The sequence below is a fragment of the Falco rusticolus genome, chromosome 19 (genome assembly GCF_015220075.1).
Source record: "Falco rusticolus isolate bFalRus1 chromosome 19, bFalRus1.pri, whole genome shotgun sequence".
NCBI classification, from domain to species: domain Eukaryota; kingdom Metazoa; phylum Chordata; class Aves; order Falconiformes; family Falconidae; genus Falco; species Falco rusticolus.
The window spans coordinates 3999885-4019460 of NC_051205.1; the positions used below are offsets into that span (position 1 = coordinate 3999885).

General features: G+C 67.7%; 3 protein-coding genes across 5 annotated transcripts in view; all 3 read right to left on the bottom strand.

Annotated features, from left to right (window-relative positions):
* ERBB3 (erb-b2 receptor tyrosine kinase 3) overlaps nt 1-4773 on the bottom strand; it is a 16501-nt gene extending 11728 nt beyond the window's left edge. Inside the window, 3 exon segments of the mRNA XM_037371278.1 lie at nt 415-936; nt 1012-1163; nt 4626-4773. Coding sequence (XP_037227175.1) covers nt 415-936; nt 1012-1092 — 603 coding nt within the window. The 5' untranslated portion in view covers nt 1093-1163; nt 4626-4773.
* A 1814-nt stretch (nt 4774-6587) lies between these two features.
* Nucleotides 6588-8346, bottom strand: RPS26 (ribosomal protein S26). The gene is made up of 4 exons (XM_037371333.1): nt 8215-8346; nt 7297-7474; nt 6759-6889; nt 6588-6678 (listed from the first exon to the last, which is right to left on the bottom strand). Exons 1-4 carry the CDS (start codon nt 8215-8217, stop codon nt 6643-6645), a joined length of 348 nt encoding a protein of 115 aa, XP_037227230.1. The 5' UTR covers nt 8218-8346; the 3' UTR covers nt 6588-6642.
* A 3561-nt stretch (nt 8347-11907) lies between these two features.
* The window catches only part of IKZF4 (IKAROS family zinc finger 4), a 33722-nt gene continuing 26053 nt past the window's right edge, over nt 11908-19576 (bottom strand). For all 3 annotated transcript variants that reach the window (XM_037370825.1, XM_037370824.1, XM_037370826.1), the window contains 3 exons: nt 14957-15106; nt 13900-14031; nt 11908-12679 (listed from right to left, as the gene is read on the bottom strand). In XM_037370825.1, coding sequence (XP_037226722.1) covers nt 11955-12679; nt 13900-14031; nt 14957-15106 — 1007 coding nt within the window. In that variant the 3' untranslated portion in view covers nt 11908-11954. The remainder of the gene's footprint in view (nt 12680-13899; nt 14032-14956; nt 15107-19576) is intronic.

Genomic DNA, 19576 nt, shown 5'->3' on the forward strand with positions numbered 1-19576 from the left:
CACTCTGGGATGGGGACACCATCGTTCTGGGATGGGGACCATGTGGAGGTGGCACTGCTCTAGGATGGGGACCATGATGGGGACACCATCGCTCCGGGATGGGGACCACGGGGAGGTGGCACCACTCTGGGATGGGGACACCATCATTCTGGGATGGGGACCATGTGGAGGTGGCACTGCTCTAGGATGGGGACACCATCACTCCGGGATGGGGACCATGTGGAGGTGGGACTGCTCTGGGATGGGAACCATGGGGAGATGGCACCACTCTGGGATGGGGACACCATCGTTCCAGGATGGGGACCATGTGGAGGTGGCACTGCTCTGGGATGGGGACACCATCGCTCCGGGATGGGGACCATGGGGAGATGGCACCACTCTGGGATGGGGACACCATCATTCTGGGATGGGGACCATGGGGAGGTGGCACTGCTCTAGGATGGCGACACCATCGCCCCGGGATGGGGACCATGATGGGGACACCACTGCTCTGGGATGGGGACCACGGGGAGATGGTACCACTCTGGGATGGGGACACCATCGCTCCATGATGGGGACACGATTGCTCTGGGGTGGGGACCATGGGGAGATGGCACCACTCTGGGATGGAGACACCATCGCTCTGGGACGGGGACCATGCGGAGGTGGCACCATCTGGGACAGGGACCCCGGTGGGTGGCACGGCTCTGGGATGGGGACCCCGGTGGGTGGCACGGCCGCAGGCTGGGGGCAGGTCCCGGGGGTCCCACCTGTGAGCTGGTTGAGGCCGAGCTGGCGCAGCGCGTGGGTGCTGTTGGGGTTGTAGTTGAGCAGCACGAAGAGCGCGTACTTCTCCTCGTAGAACTGCGTCCCGCGGATGACGCGCAAGTTCTGCAGCGGCAACGAGGCGAAGACGTTCATGGCGATCAGGATGTAGCCCGTCACCTCCCGGATGGTCTGCGGGCAGCGGGAGGGGTCAGCTGTGCCAGTGCTCCCCCCGTCCCCATCCCCCCCGATGTCCCCGTCCCCCACCTGCAGGAAGGACAGGTCCTGCGTGTGGTCGATGAGGACGATCTCCAGGTTGCCCATCACGATCTCGCAGTTGTTGTACATCTTGTGCAGCGTCTGGTACTGGTGCTGCGCGTCCCCCGTCACGCTCAGCCCGTTCAGCGTCCCCGCGCACACTGCGGGCACAGCACCCTGTCCCCCACCGTGCCACCCATGTCCCCCAGGGGGTCCCTCTCCCCCACCCCCAGGCAGGTCACATCCTCCCCTCGGTGGCCGTGCCATGCCCCCCCCCCCCCCATGGTGTCCCTGTCCCCTCCATGGTGTCCCCTCCACCCCATACCGGTGTCCCCATGGTGCCCCCCTGCCCCATACTGGCCATGCTGGTGCCCCCATAGTGTCCCTGTCCCCCCCATGGTGTCCTCCTGCCCCACACTGGCCATGCTGGTGCCTCCACGGTGTCCCTGTCCCCTCCGTGGTGTCCCCTCACACCATACTACCTATACTAGTACCCCCAGGGTGTCCCCGTCCCCTCCATGGTGCATGTCCCCATATCGGCCATGCTGGTGCCCCTGCCCCCCCCCATGCTGTCCCCATTGCCCCCCCCCTCCTCCCATGCCGGTGCCCCTGTCCCCCTCCATGCTAACCCCATCACCCCCCCCACGGCAGCACCCCCAGGGTGTCCCCGTCCCCTCCATGGTGCATGTCCCCATATTGGCCATGCTGGTGCCCCTGTCCCCATTCCCCCCCCCCCCATGTTGGTGCCCCCACAGTGCCCCTGTCCCCCCCCCCCATAGCAGTGCCCCCAGGGTGTCCCCGTCCCCTCCATGGTGTGTGTCCCTATATTGGCCATGCTGGTGCCCCTGCCCCCCACCATGCTGCCCCCATCACCCCCCCCCCATGCCGGTGCCCCTGTCCCCCACCATCCTATCCCCATCAATCCCCCCCCCCCCCCCCATGGCAGCACCCCCAGGGTGTCACCATGGTGCGTGTCCCCATACTGGCCATGCTGTCCCCATTGCCCCCCCCATGTTGGTACCCCCACAGTGCCCCTGTCCCCCCCCCGCCATGCTATCCCCATCCCCCCCCATGGCGGCACCCTCAGGGTGTCCCCGTCCCCTCCCAGAGCGGTGCCCCCGCCGCGGGGGTGGTGATGCCTGGGGTGCGCGGGGGGGTGACGGGTGCTCCCCCACCCTCCCCTCCCCAGGCGCCCGAACCGGCCGGGCGAGGGTTGCGCAAGGCGGGTGCCACATGGCCCCCCCCCCGCTCGCCCGCGACGCCCGGACTTCGGACCCGGCCGCTGCCACAGCCCCCCCGCCTCGACACCCAGGATCGGGGCCAGGGGTACCCAGACCCGCGGGTGCCCCCAGCTCTGGGGGCGGGGGGGAGCACCAAGGGGGCCCCCGAGTTAATCATTGCCCGTCCCGTCCTCCCCCCCCACGCCGGGGCAGACAGGGCCCCTTTGTGCGCGGGGCAGGATGCGGCCCCCTCCCCACAGCCGCACAAAGGGGCGATTGTGGTGAGCGGGGCGGGGGGAGGCTGAGCCCCCCGAAAGCGGGGGGGAGGGGGGAAGGCAGCCCCCCAGGGGCACAGCAGGGCATGGCCCCCCCCCGGCCAGCACAGACATGACTCAGGCCTCGGCGGGGGGGGGGGGGGGGGGGGGGCACGGGGGGGTAAATGGCAGCTTTGTCCAGCCCTGGTGTGGGGGCTGTGGGGGGCCCGAGCCCCCTCCCGGGGGCAGCTGCAGAGAACGGGCAGCTCAGTGCATGCAGGGGAGGGGGCGCAGGGCCAGGACCTCCCCCCCCCCCCAGAGCTATTTTAGTAGGGAAGGGGCTATAAAAAGGTCCCAGCTGTGTTGGGGCATGGCCCCCCGCCCTGACACCCTGGGGGTGGGCACAGCGGGGCTCCGGCAGGGGGGCACAGGGACCCCAAAAAACAAGACAGGGTGCTGGGGGCAGCTGAAACCTGCCCGGGGGGGGGGGCGTGCAGGATGCGGCCCCCACAGGACCCCGGTAGCCAGGAACAAGCTGTGCTTGTGAATCACCAGCAGCCACTCGAGGGTCCCTCCTGGGGCACCCCCCTCCCCAAAACCGGGGCACGGGGGGCGGTGGGTGCCCGGTGCTCCGGGTGCACCTGCCCACGGCGGGGTGACGGCCGGGGCCCCCCCGGGCGCCGTGGCGGCGGGGCGTTATCGGCGCGGGGCCCCGCTGGCAGCTCCGGCACGTCGCCCGCTATCAGCCGCGTGCCACCGCGGCCCCCCGGCCCCCGCCGCCAGGAATAGCTCAGGGGGGACGCGGGGAGCTGGGATGGGGGGGACGCGGGGGGGCCGAGCTGACCTCCTGCCCTAGGCCCCACGGGTGGCACAAAGGGGGTCTGTGTGCGCGGGGTGGCCGGCGGGCCAGATCCTGGCCCCGAACAAAGGGGGCTCTGAGCCGGGGGGGGACACACGGGGGGGGTAGGAGCGGGAGAGCACCCCGACGTGGGGCACTTATGGGTGCTGGCGGGGGGGGGTGGGGTGGGGCGGCTGGACCCCCGTAAGAACCAGCCCCCCGAGCGCGGCAGCAGCAGCACATGGCACGGCGAAGGCGCCGAGGGGCCGGTGCGCCCCCCACGTGCCGCCGGCGTGGCCCCCCCACCCCGGGGTGCCCCCCTCCCCCCCCCCCGTCGGTGGCGGGTGACGCGGCCCCACCTTCGCGTCCAGCCCTCGGTGTTTTCCTTGTGGGGCTGGAAAACAACCCCCAGCTGAGCGCGGCCCTTCCGGCAGCACCGGGCGGGGGGGGGGGGGGGGGGGGCGGGGGGGTGTCCCCTCCCAGGGGTCCCCCCCAGCCCCATCGGGTGGTCCTGGCCCTGCAGCCTAAAATTAGCGCCGGCAGCTGCGGGGGCCGCAGGTGTCTCTGTGCAGGGAGGGGGGGAGGGGGGGGGCACCGAGCCCCGGCACCCCCTGAGCTACAGCCCCGGGTGGGGGGCACCGAGCCCCGGCACCCCCGGGGAAGGGGCTACGGGAGCGGGGTCCCATGGTGGTGGAACTGGGACCACCGGGATGCCTGAGCGCCCCCGGTCCCGGGACCCGTCCTCGGACCCTCGAACGCTCCCAGTCCCGGGACCCCCCGAGAACTCCCAGTTTCGGGACCCCCGAGCGCCCCCAGTCCCGTCGCCTGTCCCCGGACCCCCGAACCTTCCCAGTCCCGGCACCTCCGAGCGCCCCCGGTTTCAGGACCCCCGATCATTCCCGGTTCCACCACCCGTCCCGGGATCCCCGAGCGCCCCCGATCCCGGGACCCCTGAGAACTCCCCGTTTCGGGACCACCGAGCACCCCCGGTCCCACCGCCTGTCCTGGGACCCCCAAGAACTCCCGGTTCCGGGACCCCCGAGCAGTCCCGGTCCCGCCGCCTGCCCCGGGACCGCCGGGTACTCCCAGTTTCGAGACCCCCGAGAACTCCCGGTCCCGGGACCGCCGAGCGCCCCCGATCCCGGGACCCCTGAGAACTCCCGGTTTCGGGACCCCCGAGCGCCCCCAGTCCCACCGCCTGTCCGGGGACCCCCAAGAACTCCCGGTTCCGGGAGCCCCGAGCGCCCCGGCAGCCGCCGGTGCCCGCCCCCGCCGCGCAGCCCCGGTGCCCCCGCCGGGGCCGGTGCCCACCTGCCTGCGCGGAGCCCGGTGCCGGGGCGCGGAGCAGCAGCAGCAGCACCAGCAGCGGCGGGGGGGGGGCCGGGGCCGGGGCCGGTACCGGTCCATCGCGGCTCCGCGGGCCCGTGGCAGGGCCGGGCGCTGCAGCGTGCCCGGGCGCGGCGGGGGGAATGCACCTGGCGCGGGGCCGCCGGGGCGGGGCGGGGGGGCGGGGCCAAGTGGGGCGGGGCGGCGGGGCGGGGCCCCCTGGGGCTGCCCGGCCCGGGCCCCCCCCGCCGCGCCCGAGACCACCCCCCCCCCGGCACGGCCCACCCCCCCGGACAGAGAGCCGGCCTCATCGCAGACCCCCCCCCATCCCCCCGGCGCCCCCCCCCGCCCCATCGCACACACACCCCTCACCGGGACCCCCCCCGGGACCCCCCAGCCCCATCGCAGACCCCCCCCCATCCCCCCGGCGCCCCCCCGCCCCATCGCACACACACCCCTCACCGGGAACCCCCATCCCCATCGCAGACCCCCCCTCATCCCCCCCCGCCCCATCGCACACACCCCCCTCACCGGGACCCTCCCCCCCGGGACGCCCCAGCCCATCGTAGACCCCTCCCCGGGACCCCCCAGCCTGTGCATCCCCCAGCCCCACCGCAGACTCCCCTCCCCGGGACCCCTCATCGCAGACCCCCCGAAACCTATGCTCCTCCCCCCGCATCGCAGACCGACTCTCTTCCAGGACCCCAGCCCCATCACAGCCCCCCCCCCCCCCCCCCGCCAGGGGCAAAATGTTGTCCCACTGCAGCCCCCCAGTTCCATTCATCCGCACCCACCCCCACCCCCCTCCGACAAAGGTCCGGCCCCATCACAGACCCCCCCCAAAGGTCTGGCCTCATCATCGCAGCCCCCCCCCTCCCAGGTGCATCCTGACCCTGTGTGACCCCCCCGGAGCAAAGTCTGCCCTACTGCAGCCCCCCGCCCCCCCCCGTGCAAAGGCCCCATCACCCCCTCCCCAAAACCACAGTAAGTGGGGTGGGGGTTGTCTGAGCCCACTACAGCCCCCCCCAGGTGTAGCCTGAACCCTGTGCCACCCCCCCGGGGCAAAGGTCCAGCCCCACTCTTCCCCCGCGCCCCCCCCCCCCCGGGCAAATCCAAGCCCTGTTACAGCCCCACCACTAGGAGGGTGGGCAGGGCGGGGGGGGGGTGGGGTGGGTGGGTGGGTAGTATGTGCATCTGCCCCACCACATCCTTGAGGAAAAGGTCTGTGCCCCCCCCCCCCCCCGGTGAAGTCTGGCCCCACTACAGCCCCCCCAGACCCCAAAAGGCAAAAGCCTGGTCCCCCTGTGCCCCCCCTTCCCCCCCCCCCAGGGTAAAGGCCAGGCCCACTGCAGCCCCCCCCCCAGCACCATAGAGAAGACTCTGTGTGTGTGTGGGGGGCCCGACTCCATTACAGCCCCCCCCAGGGTGAAGCCCAGCCCCACTGCAGCCCCCTCCCCATAAAGCCAGGCCCTGCAGAAGACCCCCAGGTGAGGACCAGGCATCATCCAGCCCCCCCAGCCCTATGCAGGGGGAGCGTCAGCATCGCCCCCCACCCTGCCCACAGCTCAGGGCAGGTCCTGGGGAAACACTGGGACACCCATAGCCCCCCCCCCCCCAGTGGTGCCAGTTCTGGGGAGGGGTCCAGTGGCAGCTCTAAGCGCCCCCCAGGTAGGGGGGTGCTTCCTGGGGCACAGCACCAGCTCCCTCCTGCAGGCCCCCCACCCCCAAGGCTGGGACAGGCTTTTGGGCATCCCTGTCCCCCAAAACACAAACACCCCCACCCCCCCCAGCCCCCCAAGACAGGGCTCCTCCCCTGTGGGGTGGGCAGCAGCCTCCCCAGGCTGGAGAATGGTGGGAGCCCCCCCAGCAAGCCCTTAACACTTCCCATGGCCCCAGAGCGACCCACCCCACCCCCCGCAGCCCCCCCAGAGGGACGGAGCCAGGCTTGGTGCAGGGTCCTTTATTCACTCTGCGCTGGGGGGCACGGTCAGCCGGGGTCTCCTCACATGGGTTTGGGGGGGGGCCGGGGCGCAGCACCCTGCAGGGGGGGAAGCAGAGACTCAGCCAGAGCTGGGGGGCATGCCCCCCAAGCCCCCAGCCCCCTCCCCCCATACATACAGCCGGTCTGAAGCGCGGCGGGGGGGTCCGGTCCTTGCGTGCCTCCCGCGAGCGGTTCCGCACCACCTTGCTGTGGATGGCGCAGCTGACGCAGTAGTGCAGCTTCACGTACAGCTTGGGCAGGACATAGGCTGGGGGGGGGGCACGTGGGGGGGGGTCAGCATAGCCCCCCAACACCCATAATACCCGAGGGCACAGCCCCCCCCATTTAGGTGGAGGGGTCAGCACCGTTATGGAGGGCACAGAGGTGCCCAAAGGCCCCTGTGGGGCACTGAGGGGGGGCATCAGGGGGAGGTTGGGGGGGGTCAGGGGTGCTGTGGGGAGGTTGGGGGGATTCGGGAGGGGTGGGGGTCAGGGGTGCTGCGGGGAGGTTGTGGAGGCCCTGTGAGGGGGCTTGGGGGGAGGGGTGTCAGCGAGTGCTTAAGGGCCCTGGAGGGGTCAGGTGTGCTGGCAGGGGGTCTGGGATGCTAGGGGGAGGTTGTGGGGGTCAGGGGGTGCAGTGGGGCCCCCAAGTGCCACCCCCCCCCCATGCCCTTACAGTCGAAGACGCTGGCCTCCGAGATGTCCCTGACGGCCGCGGCCTCCACAATGTTCCTGATGACAAATTTCTTGATGGCCTTGTCCTTGGGGACGCAGCGGGCGCAGTTGGTGCAGCGGATGGGCTGGACATGGCCGCGGCCCTTCTTGGCCCGCCCGTTGTTCCTCCTCTTCTTCGTCTGGGGGAAGGGGGGCAAAAGGATGAACCCCAGTCCCCCTGCCCACCCCGCCAGCACCGCTGGGAATGGGCCCCCCCCACCCCCTGTGGGTCACTCCCCCCAGGGTCACTGCAGGGCTGGCACAAGCCTTGGCAGCCCCTGCGAGCCCCTCCAGGCCCACAGCACCCCCCGACCCCCCAGGGCGCACCCAACGGCCCCACTGCACCCTCTGACCCCCCCAGGGCGCCTCCAACCTCTCCACTGCACCCCCCGACCCCCACACAGCATCCGTGACCCCCCCCACTGCACCCCCCGACCTCCTCAGGATGTCCCCAGCTGCCCCACCGCACCTCCCGACCCCCACAACCTCCCCCCAGCACCTGTGACCCCCCCCAGGCGCCCCCCCCGCTGGCCTGACCCCCCCACAGGGCCTTCACAGCATCCCCCGACGGCCCACACCCGCCAAGCCCCCTCACAGGGCCCCCACAACCTCCCCCCAGCACTCCTGACCACCCCCGGCTCCCCACAACCTTCCCCCAGCCCCTCCCGAGCCCCACAAGCCCCTCTCCGCCGCCCCCTGCCCCCCCCCCTCAGCATTCCACATGGGCCCCGGGGCCGCCCCACGGCCTCCCGGCGCATCCCCCGGGTCCCCCCTCGGCGTCCCCCGCCCCGTACGGGCCCCATGGCCTCATGCGACCCCCACAGGACATCCCAGAGCCCCCAGGACCCCCCTCAGGCCCCCCCGGCCGCGCCGCGCTCACCATCTCGCTGCCGGGGCGGCGGAAGAGGGCCCGGCCACGCGCCGCCGCCCTTATATACGATCCCTCCGCCCCGGATCGGCTCCGCCGCCGCCCGCGGCCAACACGACCCCGCTCAGCCCCCCCCTCCTCCTCGCACAGGCCCCTCCGGGGGATTCGGGGGGAGTCGGGTGTCGCGGGGGTGGTGCGGGGTGGGGGGTGGTGGGGAGGGACTATTTTTCCTCCTGGCCGCGGCGGAGGGATCCGGCGCTACGCGCGGTGTGAGGGGACTCCCGCGTGCGCCCGCCCGCGCCTTGCGGCGTGTGTCGTCATCGCGCCCGCGCGCGCCGCGGGGGCCGCTGGGAGATGTAGTTTGGGGGGGCGGGGCCTGGTTGGCCGCGTCTCCCCCCACCCCCCCGCGATCGTGGGGTCCCCCCCGTGTCCTGCCCGCTGTGGGGGGCCCCCGTGAGTGTGTGTCCCCCCCAGAGGGGGCCCCCAGGGTCCCCCCTCAACCCCCGGGGGGACCCCGGTGTCCTGCCCCCCTCCCCCCCCCTTCTGGCTCTGGGGGGCCCCCCGCTGTCACCCTGCCCCCACCCCCGTGTTCAAGGGGGTCCCCAAGGGTATCCCCCCTCCTCCAGACCCCCAGAGGGGACCCCCAAAGTTCCCCCTCCAGCCCCCGGGGGCCCCACCGCCATCCTGCCCCCCTTACACTCATGGGGGGGCCCCAAGTGTCCGTCCCCCCCCAAACACCCAGAGGGGACCCCCAGTGTCCCCCCTATCCCCGGGGACCCCCAGTGTCCTGCCCCCCCAAATTTTGGACCCCCACCATCATGTGCCCCCAAACCCCCGGAGGAGACCCCAGTGTCCTGCCCCCCTTGATTCTGGGGGGCCCCACTGTCATCCTGCCCCCCCATGCCCACAGGGGACCCCCAAGTGTCCCACACTTATGGGGGTCCCCAAGTGCAGCCCCCCAACACGTAAAGGGCCCCCCCAGTGCCTCCCCCACCCTTGGGGGACCCCCAGTGCCCTGCGCCCCCCCACGCTCATGGGGGTCCCCTCCCAAGTGTCCCCTTATTACAGAGCTCCCAAAATGCCCCCCCCCAACCTCTAGAGCAGACCCCCAATGCCTCCCCCCACCCCTGGGGGACCCCCAGTGCCCTGTGCCCCCCTCCACGCTCATGGGGGGGGGGGTGTCCCCAAGTGTCCCACCCACTACAGGGCTCCCCAGGTCGCCCCCCCCAACCCCTCCCCCACCCCTAGGGGACCCCCAGTGCCCCCCCAGCCCCTGCAAAGAGAAGCCCCTCCACCCCCCCCAGCCCCCCACCCCCAAGAAGGGAAACTTGGGGGGGGGGGGGCGTTAAATTACTCCGGTTTATTTATAACAGACCTTCAGCCAGTACAGTACAAAACTTACAGTAGTAGATCTCGTTACACAAATAGGTAATTACAATATCTTACAGATACAAAAGCTCCTGCGGTCACGGGGGGGGGGGGCCTGGGGGGGGGGGGGGGCGTAAGGGGGGGCTTGGGGGGTGTTTTTTATCCAAAAGCGAGTCTAACCTCACAAAAAAGGGAAAAAAACAAAGACGACAGCAAATCCATTAACGATATACAAATGAAAACTCGTTAGAAAGGAAAGGGGGGGTGTGGGGGGGGCTGGGGGGGGGCGGGGGGGGGGGGGCTGGGGTATTGCACATCATCGTTTGTTCTTCATACATCTGATTAAAAAATATAGATATTTACAGGAGTAAAGCGACCTGGAGTTTTACAAAATTCCTACATTTTTGTTTTAGACTCTTTAACAGGAGAAAGAAAAAAAGAGACGGGGGTGGGGGTGGGGGTGGGAGAAATAATTAAAAAACCAAAATATCATAAAACCCCCAGAAAACCACCAACGACCTAAAAGTGGCCAAAAACGGCGGCGCTGGCGTTTCGGGGCGTAAAAACCCATTTTTGGGTTTTTGGTGCTGGAGTCAGTGGGGGGTCGGGGGGGGGGCTCCGGATCATCGTGCTGGCCAAGAAGGTGCGAGCGGACCCCCGCGCTGAGCCCCGGCCGTGCTGTCCCCCTCCCCTCCGGCCACGCAGAACCCAAAAAAGCCAGAAAAAAAATTTTTAAAAATTTAAAAATTAAAATTATAGATAATAATCAAAGAAAATGGGAAATAGGGGCAACGGGTGTTGCCGCCGCGTGAGGTGGTTGTGTTTGTGTCTGTAGAAAAAGGAACAGCCTTTGGTTTCAACCTCAGGAGCCCGGGGGGGGGGGGGGGCGGCTGCTGAGGGGCATTTTATGCATCCTGGGCCGGGGGAGGAAGCGGGGACCCCCCCCCAGGCTGGGGGGGGGCTGCAGCCGGGGGTCCCGGGAGCGGCCGGTGTCACCGCGGCCCCCGCCGGGGATGGGCGTTGGGGTCGCGCGGTAGTTTTTGGTTATCTGTTGCCCCCCACCCCTGGCCCTGCTACGTCCCTCTTGGGGGGGGTCCTGTCCTGGGGTAGGAGGGGGGGGAGCGTTTCTTGAGGGGGGGGGTCTGGCTCTGGACCCCCCCCCTTGTGATGGGGAGCCCCTTCCCTTGGTGTCTCTCCCCCCAAAACCATCCCGGCAATGTGCCCCCCAGAGCCCATCCCTGGGGGAAGGGGCTTGGGAGGGGGTTGCTGGATGCAGAGCCCCCCCCCCCCCTCAACCCCCCCCCTCCCGGGGGGTGCCGCCGGCCTTTGGGGTGCCGCTGCGGGACCAGGAATGACACCGGAGCGCGGGGAGACCCCCGATCCCCGGGAAGGCTTTGGGGGCAGAGGGGGTGGCGGCAGGGGGGGGGGGGAGGGGGTGGGGGGGCCCGATCTGGGTCCCCAGCACCGGTGGGCAGCGTAGGGGGGGTCACCCCCGCAGCAGAGCGGGTAGGAGATACTGGCCTGTGCCGAGGAGGAGGAGGAGGAAGATTCCAGAAGGAGGATGGAGCCTGGCTCCCCTTTCCTTCATTTCAGGGGAGCGCTGCGGACCCCCAGCGCCGCCCCCCCCCCCCAGCGCCCACCGTCCCTGGGGGGCTTCAAACGCTGGCACAACCAGCACCGCGGGGACGGGGATGGGGGGGGGGGTGTCCTGCCTTACGCTCCCTGTATTGAATTAAACTCATTAAAGCTCGGGGCGCAGCGGCCCCCCCACCGGGCAGGGGGTCCCGCGGGCAAGGGGGGGGGGTCCCGTGGGATTTTAGCACCTAATCTGAGGTTGGCTTCGCCCGAGAGCGGAACCACCAAGGAAAGGGCTCGGAGAGCCGAGCGGGACCGGGGGGGGGGGCAGGGGGATGGGGGCGGGGGGGGACAGTCTCCAAAATTCAAGCGAGACTTAGGGTGGGGGGTGGGTGGAGGGGAGGAACCCCCCCAAAAAAAAGTTATCAAAAGAGAAACTGAAAAGCTCAATAAATAATGGAGGGAGGTGAGAGGTGGGGGTGGGGGTGGAAAGCACAAAAAAGTCCGTTAATATTTAAATAACTCCATTTATAAAAAGGCAAATCGTTAAGAGCTCCCCCTCGCTGGGGTTGTGTGTTTTTTTTTTTTTTTTTCTTTTTAAGTTCTTGATAATTTTTTTTTTTAAATATTTTTCTTTTGTAGCCAAAGTCAGTGCAAAGGAGTATAAAAGAAAAAAAAAAAAAAAAACAAAACAAAAAAACAACAAACCAACAGTTCCATGCCCTAAAGGGTGGAGGGTCTGAGCTAGAGAGAGTCGGGGGTGGGGTGGGGGGGATGGGGTGGGGGAGGGGAGGGATGGGGGGGCAAATTTAGCCGACTTTATGCTCGCCCCGCACGATGTGGGAGGAGAACTCGTACCGGTCCTGGCTGTGGTAGCCACAGATGTTGCACTCGAAAGGGTCTCTGAAGCCGTGGCAGCCCATGTGGATGGTGAACATGACGTGGTCCAAGAACAGGATGCGGCAATGCTCGCACCTGAACGCCCGGATCTGCTCCCCCTCCTCATTGACCACCCGCAGGGTTTCTTTGGCGGAGCTGGGGGTAGAACGGGCGGCCGGGGGTCCCTCCGGCACTTTGGGGTCCTCTTTGGCGTAGGCTGGGCTCTGGCGGCTGCTGGCGCAGCTCCCCGCCGGCAGCTGCGAGCTCCGTTCTTCGTGGTTGCTTTCCGTGTCCGTCGAGTCCTGGCAGCCGTTGGTGGGCGAAACGCCCGGTTCCCGGCTCCGGTAGACCACCTGTACCCCATCCGGTACATCCTCGTGCCCCTCGGTGGCTTCCCGGCTTCCCGGCAGCTCCAGCCGACCCGGGAGCGGCTGGATCTGGGTGTAGACGGAGCTGATGACGGGGGTGACCTCCGAGATGCAGTTTGTGGGGGGCAGGCGGAGGGGGCGAAGGTGCTCGCCCCCCATCAGCGACAGGGAGCTGCCGTAGGAGGGGTCCAGGGGGTGGTGGGCTGAGACCATCTCCACGTCCTTCTCGAAGCCGGAGTTCACGTCGAAGGGCAGGTCCGAGAGGGTGAATCGCATCTGCTTCTCGCCTGCGGCAACGGGAGAGCGGCGTCAAAGGGGCTGGGGGGGGTTGGGGTTCACCCCCCCCCTCCCCCACACCCCCAATATCCCCCGGCACCGCGTGCGAGCCCCGTGCCATGCCGGGACCTTGGGGATGAAAGGCGCTGTGCCAGCACCAGCCAGTGTCCCCATCCTGGGACCGTGGGGACGAAAGGCGCTGTGCCAACACCGACCAGTATCCCCATTGTGGGACCGTGGGGACGAAAGGTGCTGTGCCAGCACCGACCAGTATCCCCATCGTGGGACCGTGGGGACGAAAGGTGCTGTGCCAGCACCGACCAGTATCCCCATCGTGGGACCATGGGGACGAAAGGCGCTGTGCCAACACCAGCCACATGTCCCCGTGCCAGGACCATGGGGATGAAAGGTGCTGTGCCAGCACCCACCAGTGTCCCCATCCCACCCCAGAACCATGGGGACAGAAGGTGCTGTGCCAGCACCAGCTGCATGTCCCCATCCCGCCCCAGGACTGTGGGGACAAAAGATGCTGTGCCAGCACCAGCTGCGTGTCCCTGTGCCGGGACCGTGGGGCCGAAAGGTGCTGTGCCAGCACCAGCCAGTGTCCCCATCGTGGGACCATGGGGATGAAAGGTGCTGTGCCAGAACCAACCGTGTGTCCCCATGCTGGGACCGTGGGGACAAAAGGCGCTGTGCCAGCACCAGCCAGTGTCCCCATCGCATCCCAGGACCATGGGGACAAAAGGTGCTGTGCCAGCACCAGCCAGTGTCCCCATCCTGGGACCATGAGGACAGAAGGCGCTGTGCCAGCACCAGCCAGTGTCCCCATCCCGCCCCAGGACTGTGGGGACAAAAGATGCTGTGCCAGCACCAGCTGCGTGTCCCCGTGCCGGGACCGTGGGGCCGAAAGGCGCTGTGCCAGCACCAACCAGTGTCCCCATCGCATCCCAGGACCGTGGGGACAAAAGGCGCTGTGCCAGCACCCTCCAGTGTCCCCATGCTGGGACCATGAGGACAGAAGGTGCTGTGCCAGCACCAGCCAGTGTCCCCATCGTGGGACCGTGGGGACGAAAGGCGCTGTGCCAGCACCAGCCGTGTGCCCAAGTGCAGAGTCTCCACTCCCAGGCGGGGTGCTTGGGGGGGGTGGTGGGTCTGGCTGGACCCTGGCACCCCGCTCCAGCACCCAGGGGTCCCCCTGTCCCCGGGATCAAGGGTGGGGAGAGCCCCTTACCCACGAATTTCTGAGGTGTCGAGCGTTTCCGTTTGGTCAGGCTGTTGGCCAGCCGGTCGATGAACGCCGGCCGCTCGGCCGGGGGGTGCAGCAGGGACTCCGGCACTATCTCCAGGTCTCGCATCTCCTCACCTGGCAAGACAAGGGGGAGAGCCGGTTGAGCCGGTGCCCACGGGATGGGCACGGTTACCCAGGCCGGACCCTCCGCCGCCAGCGCTCCGGCCACGCCGTTCCCTGCCCTAACCGGGACGCACCTACAGAAATTTCCCGATCCACCTGCTCAGGGCCCAGCGCTTCCCCCGTCGCAGACTCGGGTCACGGGGGAGCACCGGCAGCCGGGTCGCCTCCCGTCTTCAGCGAGCTGGGCCCGTTCCTGCCGCTTTTGGGGAAGAGGAGCCGGCTTCAACGGATCGAAGTGTCCTCCTGCCGGCTCCCGACCCCGGCTGGGCGAGATCTGCCCCGCGGCGCTGCCGGCGAGGGCAGCTCTGCCATTCCCTATGGATCCGCCGGTTAAAGCCGCCGGGTGGCCTTCACCGGTGAAGCCCACCGGGGCCAGATCCTGCTCCAAGGGGGTGAGGAGCTGGGAAGGTGCCAGTTTCGGTTCTTTCACAGCGGAGGGGGGGGGCAGGAGCCACGTGCGCCCGTTGCGGACCCCCACCCGCAGGGGTCCATCCCCCGCCGTCCCGTCCCTTCTGGGAAACCTGTTGGTAGTTCTGGCGCTAGAAATAGGGCCCAGGGGCGCGTTTTGGTCCGGGGGGCTTATGCCATTTGGCTGGTGTTGTGGGGGGAGGACCTGGGGAGCCAACACCGAGCACCCGCGGGGAGCTGCGGCGTGAACCAGCGCAGCGCCTTTCATCCCACCCCCGCCGCGGCACGGCGAGCCCCCCGCGCAGCACCCCCCTTTTTTGTAACGGGAAAAGCATCCCCAACGCTCAACCCCGTCAGGCACAGATGACCCCGCATCCCCCCCATTTCCCACCCTGCCGGGTCGGTCCCCCCTCGCCGCGGCGCCGGAGCTGGGGGCACAGCAGGGCTCCGGCCGCCCCACGGCACTGACCTTGCTGGCCGGCCAGCGATTGCGGTTCAGTGTTCAGACTCTGCAGGTAGTTGTGGCACCGCTCCTTGTGCTCCTCCAGCGTGCTCTGCTGCTTGTAGCTGCGGCCGCAGTAGTTGCACTTGTAGGGTTTGCCGACGGTGGGGGAGGAAACTGCGAAAAATCCAAGGAAAGCAGAAGTTGTGAGAACGGACACGGCACCCACGCCGAAGAGCCCACGGAAGAGGCGGCCACGGGCCAAGCTGCAAGGAAAAGGGGCAGGGATCGACCGAGCGGGATCGACCCTGGCCAGCAGTCCACCGTCCCCTCCAGCCCCGTCGCCGGTGAGATGTCAGAGCTGCAACCTGCACCCCCCACACACAGCTTCTGCCCCCCCAGCATCGCCACCCGCCCCCCCCGGCAGCACCAGCGCTTGCCTCCTCGGAGATGGAGAGTGGTGGGAGAAGGGTGGGCTGCACCCGCGCTGCGATTGCTGGGGGGCAGCATAAATCAGGATTTGGTCAAATACCAAAACCAAAATGCCTCTGGTGCTCTGCTCCCGAGACACCATGGGTGCACCCCTCCAGGTAAAACGTCCTCCGGGAAGCCCTGACCCCAAAGGCAAGATTTATGGGGGGGGTGGGGGGCAGCAGGACCCCTCCATTTTTAACCATTTCCAAGCATTTCTTCACCATCCATTGGCCACATCCAGCGCTCAGCGCCGTTAAGACACTCGCGAGATATTATTAGTCTCCTCTCTCCCTTGTTTTGTCACTCCTGAATGAAAATCCCCGTGGCCACCCGTTCGGCCTCGCTGGCTGGTGACACAGAAGGGGAGCGGGTGCTGCGTGCTGTTCGGCAGTGCCGTGCCGTTATCCATGTGCTGCAAGCGGCAGCCTACGGTAAAACCCTGGGATACCTCCCGAGGGAAGATGGTACCTCTGAACCCCAAGGATGGTACCTCTGAACCCCGGGGACGGTACCTCTGAACCCCGGGGACGGTACCTGTGAACCACGGGGATGGTACCTCTGAACCCCGGGGATGGTACCACTGAACCCCGGGGATGGTACCTCTGAACCCCTGGGATGGTACCTCTGAACCCCGGGGATGGTACCTCTGAACCCCGGGGATGGTACCTCTGAACCCCGGGGACGGTACCTCTGAACCCCGGGGATGGTACCTCTGAACCCCGGGGACGGTACCTCTGAACCCCGGGGATGGTACCTCTGAACCCCGGGGATGGTACCGCTGAACCCCTGGGATGGTACCTCTGAACCCCGGGGATGGTACCTCTGAACCCCGGGGACGGTACCTCTGAACCCCTGGGATGGTACCTCTGAACCCCGGGGACGGTACCTCTGAACCCCGGGGACGGTACCTCTGAACCCCGGGGACGGTACCTCTGAACCCCTGGGACGGTACCTCTGAACCCCGGGGATGGTACCTCTGAACCCCGGGGACGGTACCTCTGAACCCCGGGGACGGTACCTCTGAACCCCGGGGACGGTATCTCTGAACCCCGGGGACGGTATCTCTGAACCCCGGGGATGGTACCTCTGAACCCCGGGGATGGTACCTCTGAACCCCAGGGATGGTACCTCTGAACCCCAGGGATGGTACCTCTGAACCCCAGGGATGGTACCTCTGAATGCCACCGCAATTTCCATCACACCACAAAGCCACCGGCTGTGTCGGGGATGGGGAACCGCGATTGCTGCCAAGGGGGTTTCGTGCTGCTCGTTGAGTGGTTGCTCATTCGGTGTAATGACGGTCACGGACCAGCCAACATCTTTTGGGAAATGGAGAGGTGGTTCGAGCCCCTTAAATACTCCTGGCGGGGGGGGATAACGGGATCCATGCTCTGAAGGACCCGGTGCCACGGGCTGAGCACCCGTTATGGGAGGCAGCTCGTTAGCCAAAATGCTAATGGGGAAAAAAAGGCAAGTGTGGGGGAGCTGAGCCGGAGAGGGGGGTGGGCTCTCCGGCCCCCACATCCCCCAGGCACTCGAGCAGGCTGGAGGTGGCAGCCCCCCACGCTCCCCTCTCCCCAGCCGTCCCGAGCTCCCCCCCTGAGGAACGATGGGACGCCAAGCGCCGGAGCTGCGGCCACACTGCGGGGGGCTGTGGCCACCAAGTCAAGGCCAGGGGCTGTGGCACCCCGGGTGAGCCCAAGGGCTGCCGTGCCACCCCCCCCCCCAAGGGGCGCAGGCTGGGTTCGGCGGCACGACGGTGCCCAAAAACCAGCTGCTCTGCTGGGGGCCGGAGCCCATTGCCCTCTGCCCGGCGTGGCAGCCAGAGCCACAGCGGCCAGAGCCACAGCGGCCAGAGCCACGGTGGCCAGAGCCACGGTGGCCAGAGCCACGGCAACCAGAGCCACGGTGGCCAGAGCCACGGCAACCAGAGCCACGGTGGCTAGAGCCACAGCAGCCAAACCCACGTCAACCAGAGCCACGGCAACCAGAGCCACGGTGGCCAGAGCCACAACAGCCAGAGCCACAGTGACCAGAGCCACGGCAACCAGAGCCACGGTGGCCAGAGCCACAACAGCCAGAGCCACGGCAACCAGAGCCATGGTGGCCAGAGCCACGGTGGCCAGAGCCACAGCAGCCAAACCCACGTCAACCAGAGCCACGGCAGCCAGAGCCATGGCAGCCAAAGTCACGGTGGCCAGAGCCACAGCAGCCAGAGCCACAGCAGCCAGAGCCATGGCAGCCAAAGTCACGGTGGCCAGAGCCACAGTGGCCAAACCCATGGTAGCCAGAGCCACAGCAGCCAAACCCACGTCAACCAGAGCCACGGCAGCCAAACCCATGGCAGCCAAAGTCACGGTGGCCAGAGCCACAGCAGCCAGAGCCATGACAGCCAGAACCACAGCGACCAGAGCCACGGTGGCCAAACCCACAGTGGCCAGAGCCACGGTGCAGCCAGAGCCATGGTGGCCAAACCCATGGTGGCCAGAGCCACAGCAGCCAAACCCACGGCGACCAGAGCCACGGCAGCCAGAGCCATGGCAGCAAAGTCCATGGTGGCCAGAGCCACGGCGCAGCCAGAGCCACGGTGGCCAAACCCATGGTGGCCAGAGCCACAGCGACCAGAGCCACGGTGGCCACCTGCACCCCACTCGCCCCGTCCGGCGCAAGGCTCAGGGGCACCGCGCCACCTGCTCGACACCCACTCCGTCGGGCTCTTTCTGGTCCTGTCAGTTTTGCGCTGGTTTTTTTTGTTGTTTTTTTTTTTTTCTCCAGTTTGTGGTTTAACCTTTAACTGCTTTCTAAAAAACCCCCATTTCAGGTTGCCGGTGACTCCGCACTTACCCCCCACCCCGGCTCCGGGGTTGAGCTGAGGCGTTCGGTGCTGCTGGGGCAGGGGGCCAGCACCTCTGGCTTCCACGCCCTGCCCCCAGCAGCGGTGGCCAGCACGGGGCCAGCTGTGGCCACATGTGCCACACGCACCCCTGCCCGCCCCCAGCAGATTTTGGTGTCCGGGAGCCACCGTGGATTTCACCACGGAAGCTCCGGGTTGGAAATCCATCCGGAGAAGCCGGTGACAGGCGCAAATCCGTCCTCCCAGCCCTCCCCCGGCAGCAGCATTGTCACGGAGCCGCTGGATATTGGGGTCCTCCAGCCCCACAGGAGGCGAGGAGACCGCTGGCCTCCGAGCGCAAACACAAAATTGTGCCCGAGGAATTTACTCCTCAAACCCAGGCTTGGGGGGGTGTCCCCCCCTAACCAAAACCACCCCCCCAACCCCCTCCGCAAAGCTCCGCCGACGGCTGCCTTGGGATGGGCGATGGTTTGCCAAGCCCTGAAGATCCACATGGATACCCCGGAGCCAACCTTCCAGCCTCAGCCTGTGATCCAGGGCTCCAGGGATGGGCAGCTGCTGGTGGCACTGGGGGGTGGTGGGACACGGAGGAGCCCAGTGGGACACGGAGGAGCCCGGGACACCGGGATGGCTCCCTGGGGACCGAGCCGTCCCCTCCCTGCACGATTCGGCCGCTGCCGGTGTTGAGGCTCCTCCGTGGCTCTGGCGATGCCGCAGCGGTGACGGCTGATCTGTTCCGGGCTCCCCCCGGGGTGGGGATGGGGTCTCACGGCAGCTGCAGGATGAGGAGGGGGGCTCCGTCCCACCCTGGGCTTTGCCTGGCGATCCGTCGCTTTTCCTTTACCTCCTTAGGTCCGTGCTTTGAAAATGTCACCACGGAGCCACCGACACCGTGTCTCAGGTGGGCTCGGGACATCCAACGCGAGCGAGGGGCTTCCCGCAAGCCCCTCACTCTACTCGGGACCCCCAAATCCCTCACCCACACGATGCCCAAGGTGGGCGCTTCTGCTGGGCGCAGGAGCCCATCGCCGGACCCCAGCGGGAGAAGTTTCTCCTAATCTCCCCCCTCCCCCCCAAGCTCCAGGTTAGTTTATTTACCGGGCTGCGGAGCGCCCAGGAGGGGGGTCTCGGGGGGGCTTGCGGCTCCCCTCAGCTGTCCCGGGTGTGGGCTGCGGCTTCTGATCTATTTCAGAGCCAGGCAGCGTGTTTGATCTGGATTTTAATACTTCACTTTTTTTTTTGGGCAGCGCATCTTCTGAGATGAAAGCTCAGCATCCCTCCTGGGGACGGCATGAAACGCACGTGGCTCTCGCGAAGGA

What these genes read in the sequence shown, in the direction of transcription:
- RPS26 (XM_037371333.1), bottom strand. An exon ending in GGAGGCCAGCGTCTTCGACT is followed by an intron (nt 6,890 to 7,296) that starts GTAAGGGCATGG and finishes CCCCCCCCCCAG; the next exon opens with CCTATGTCCTGCCCAAGCTG. An exon ending in CGCCGCGCTTCAGACCGGCT is followed by an intron (nt 6,679 to 6,758) that starts GTATGTATGGGG and finishes CCCCCCCTGCAG; the next exon opens with GGTGCTGCGCCCCGGCCCCC.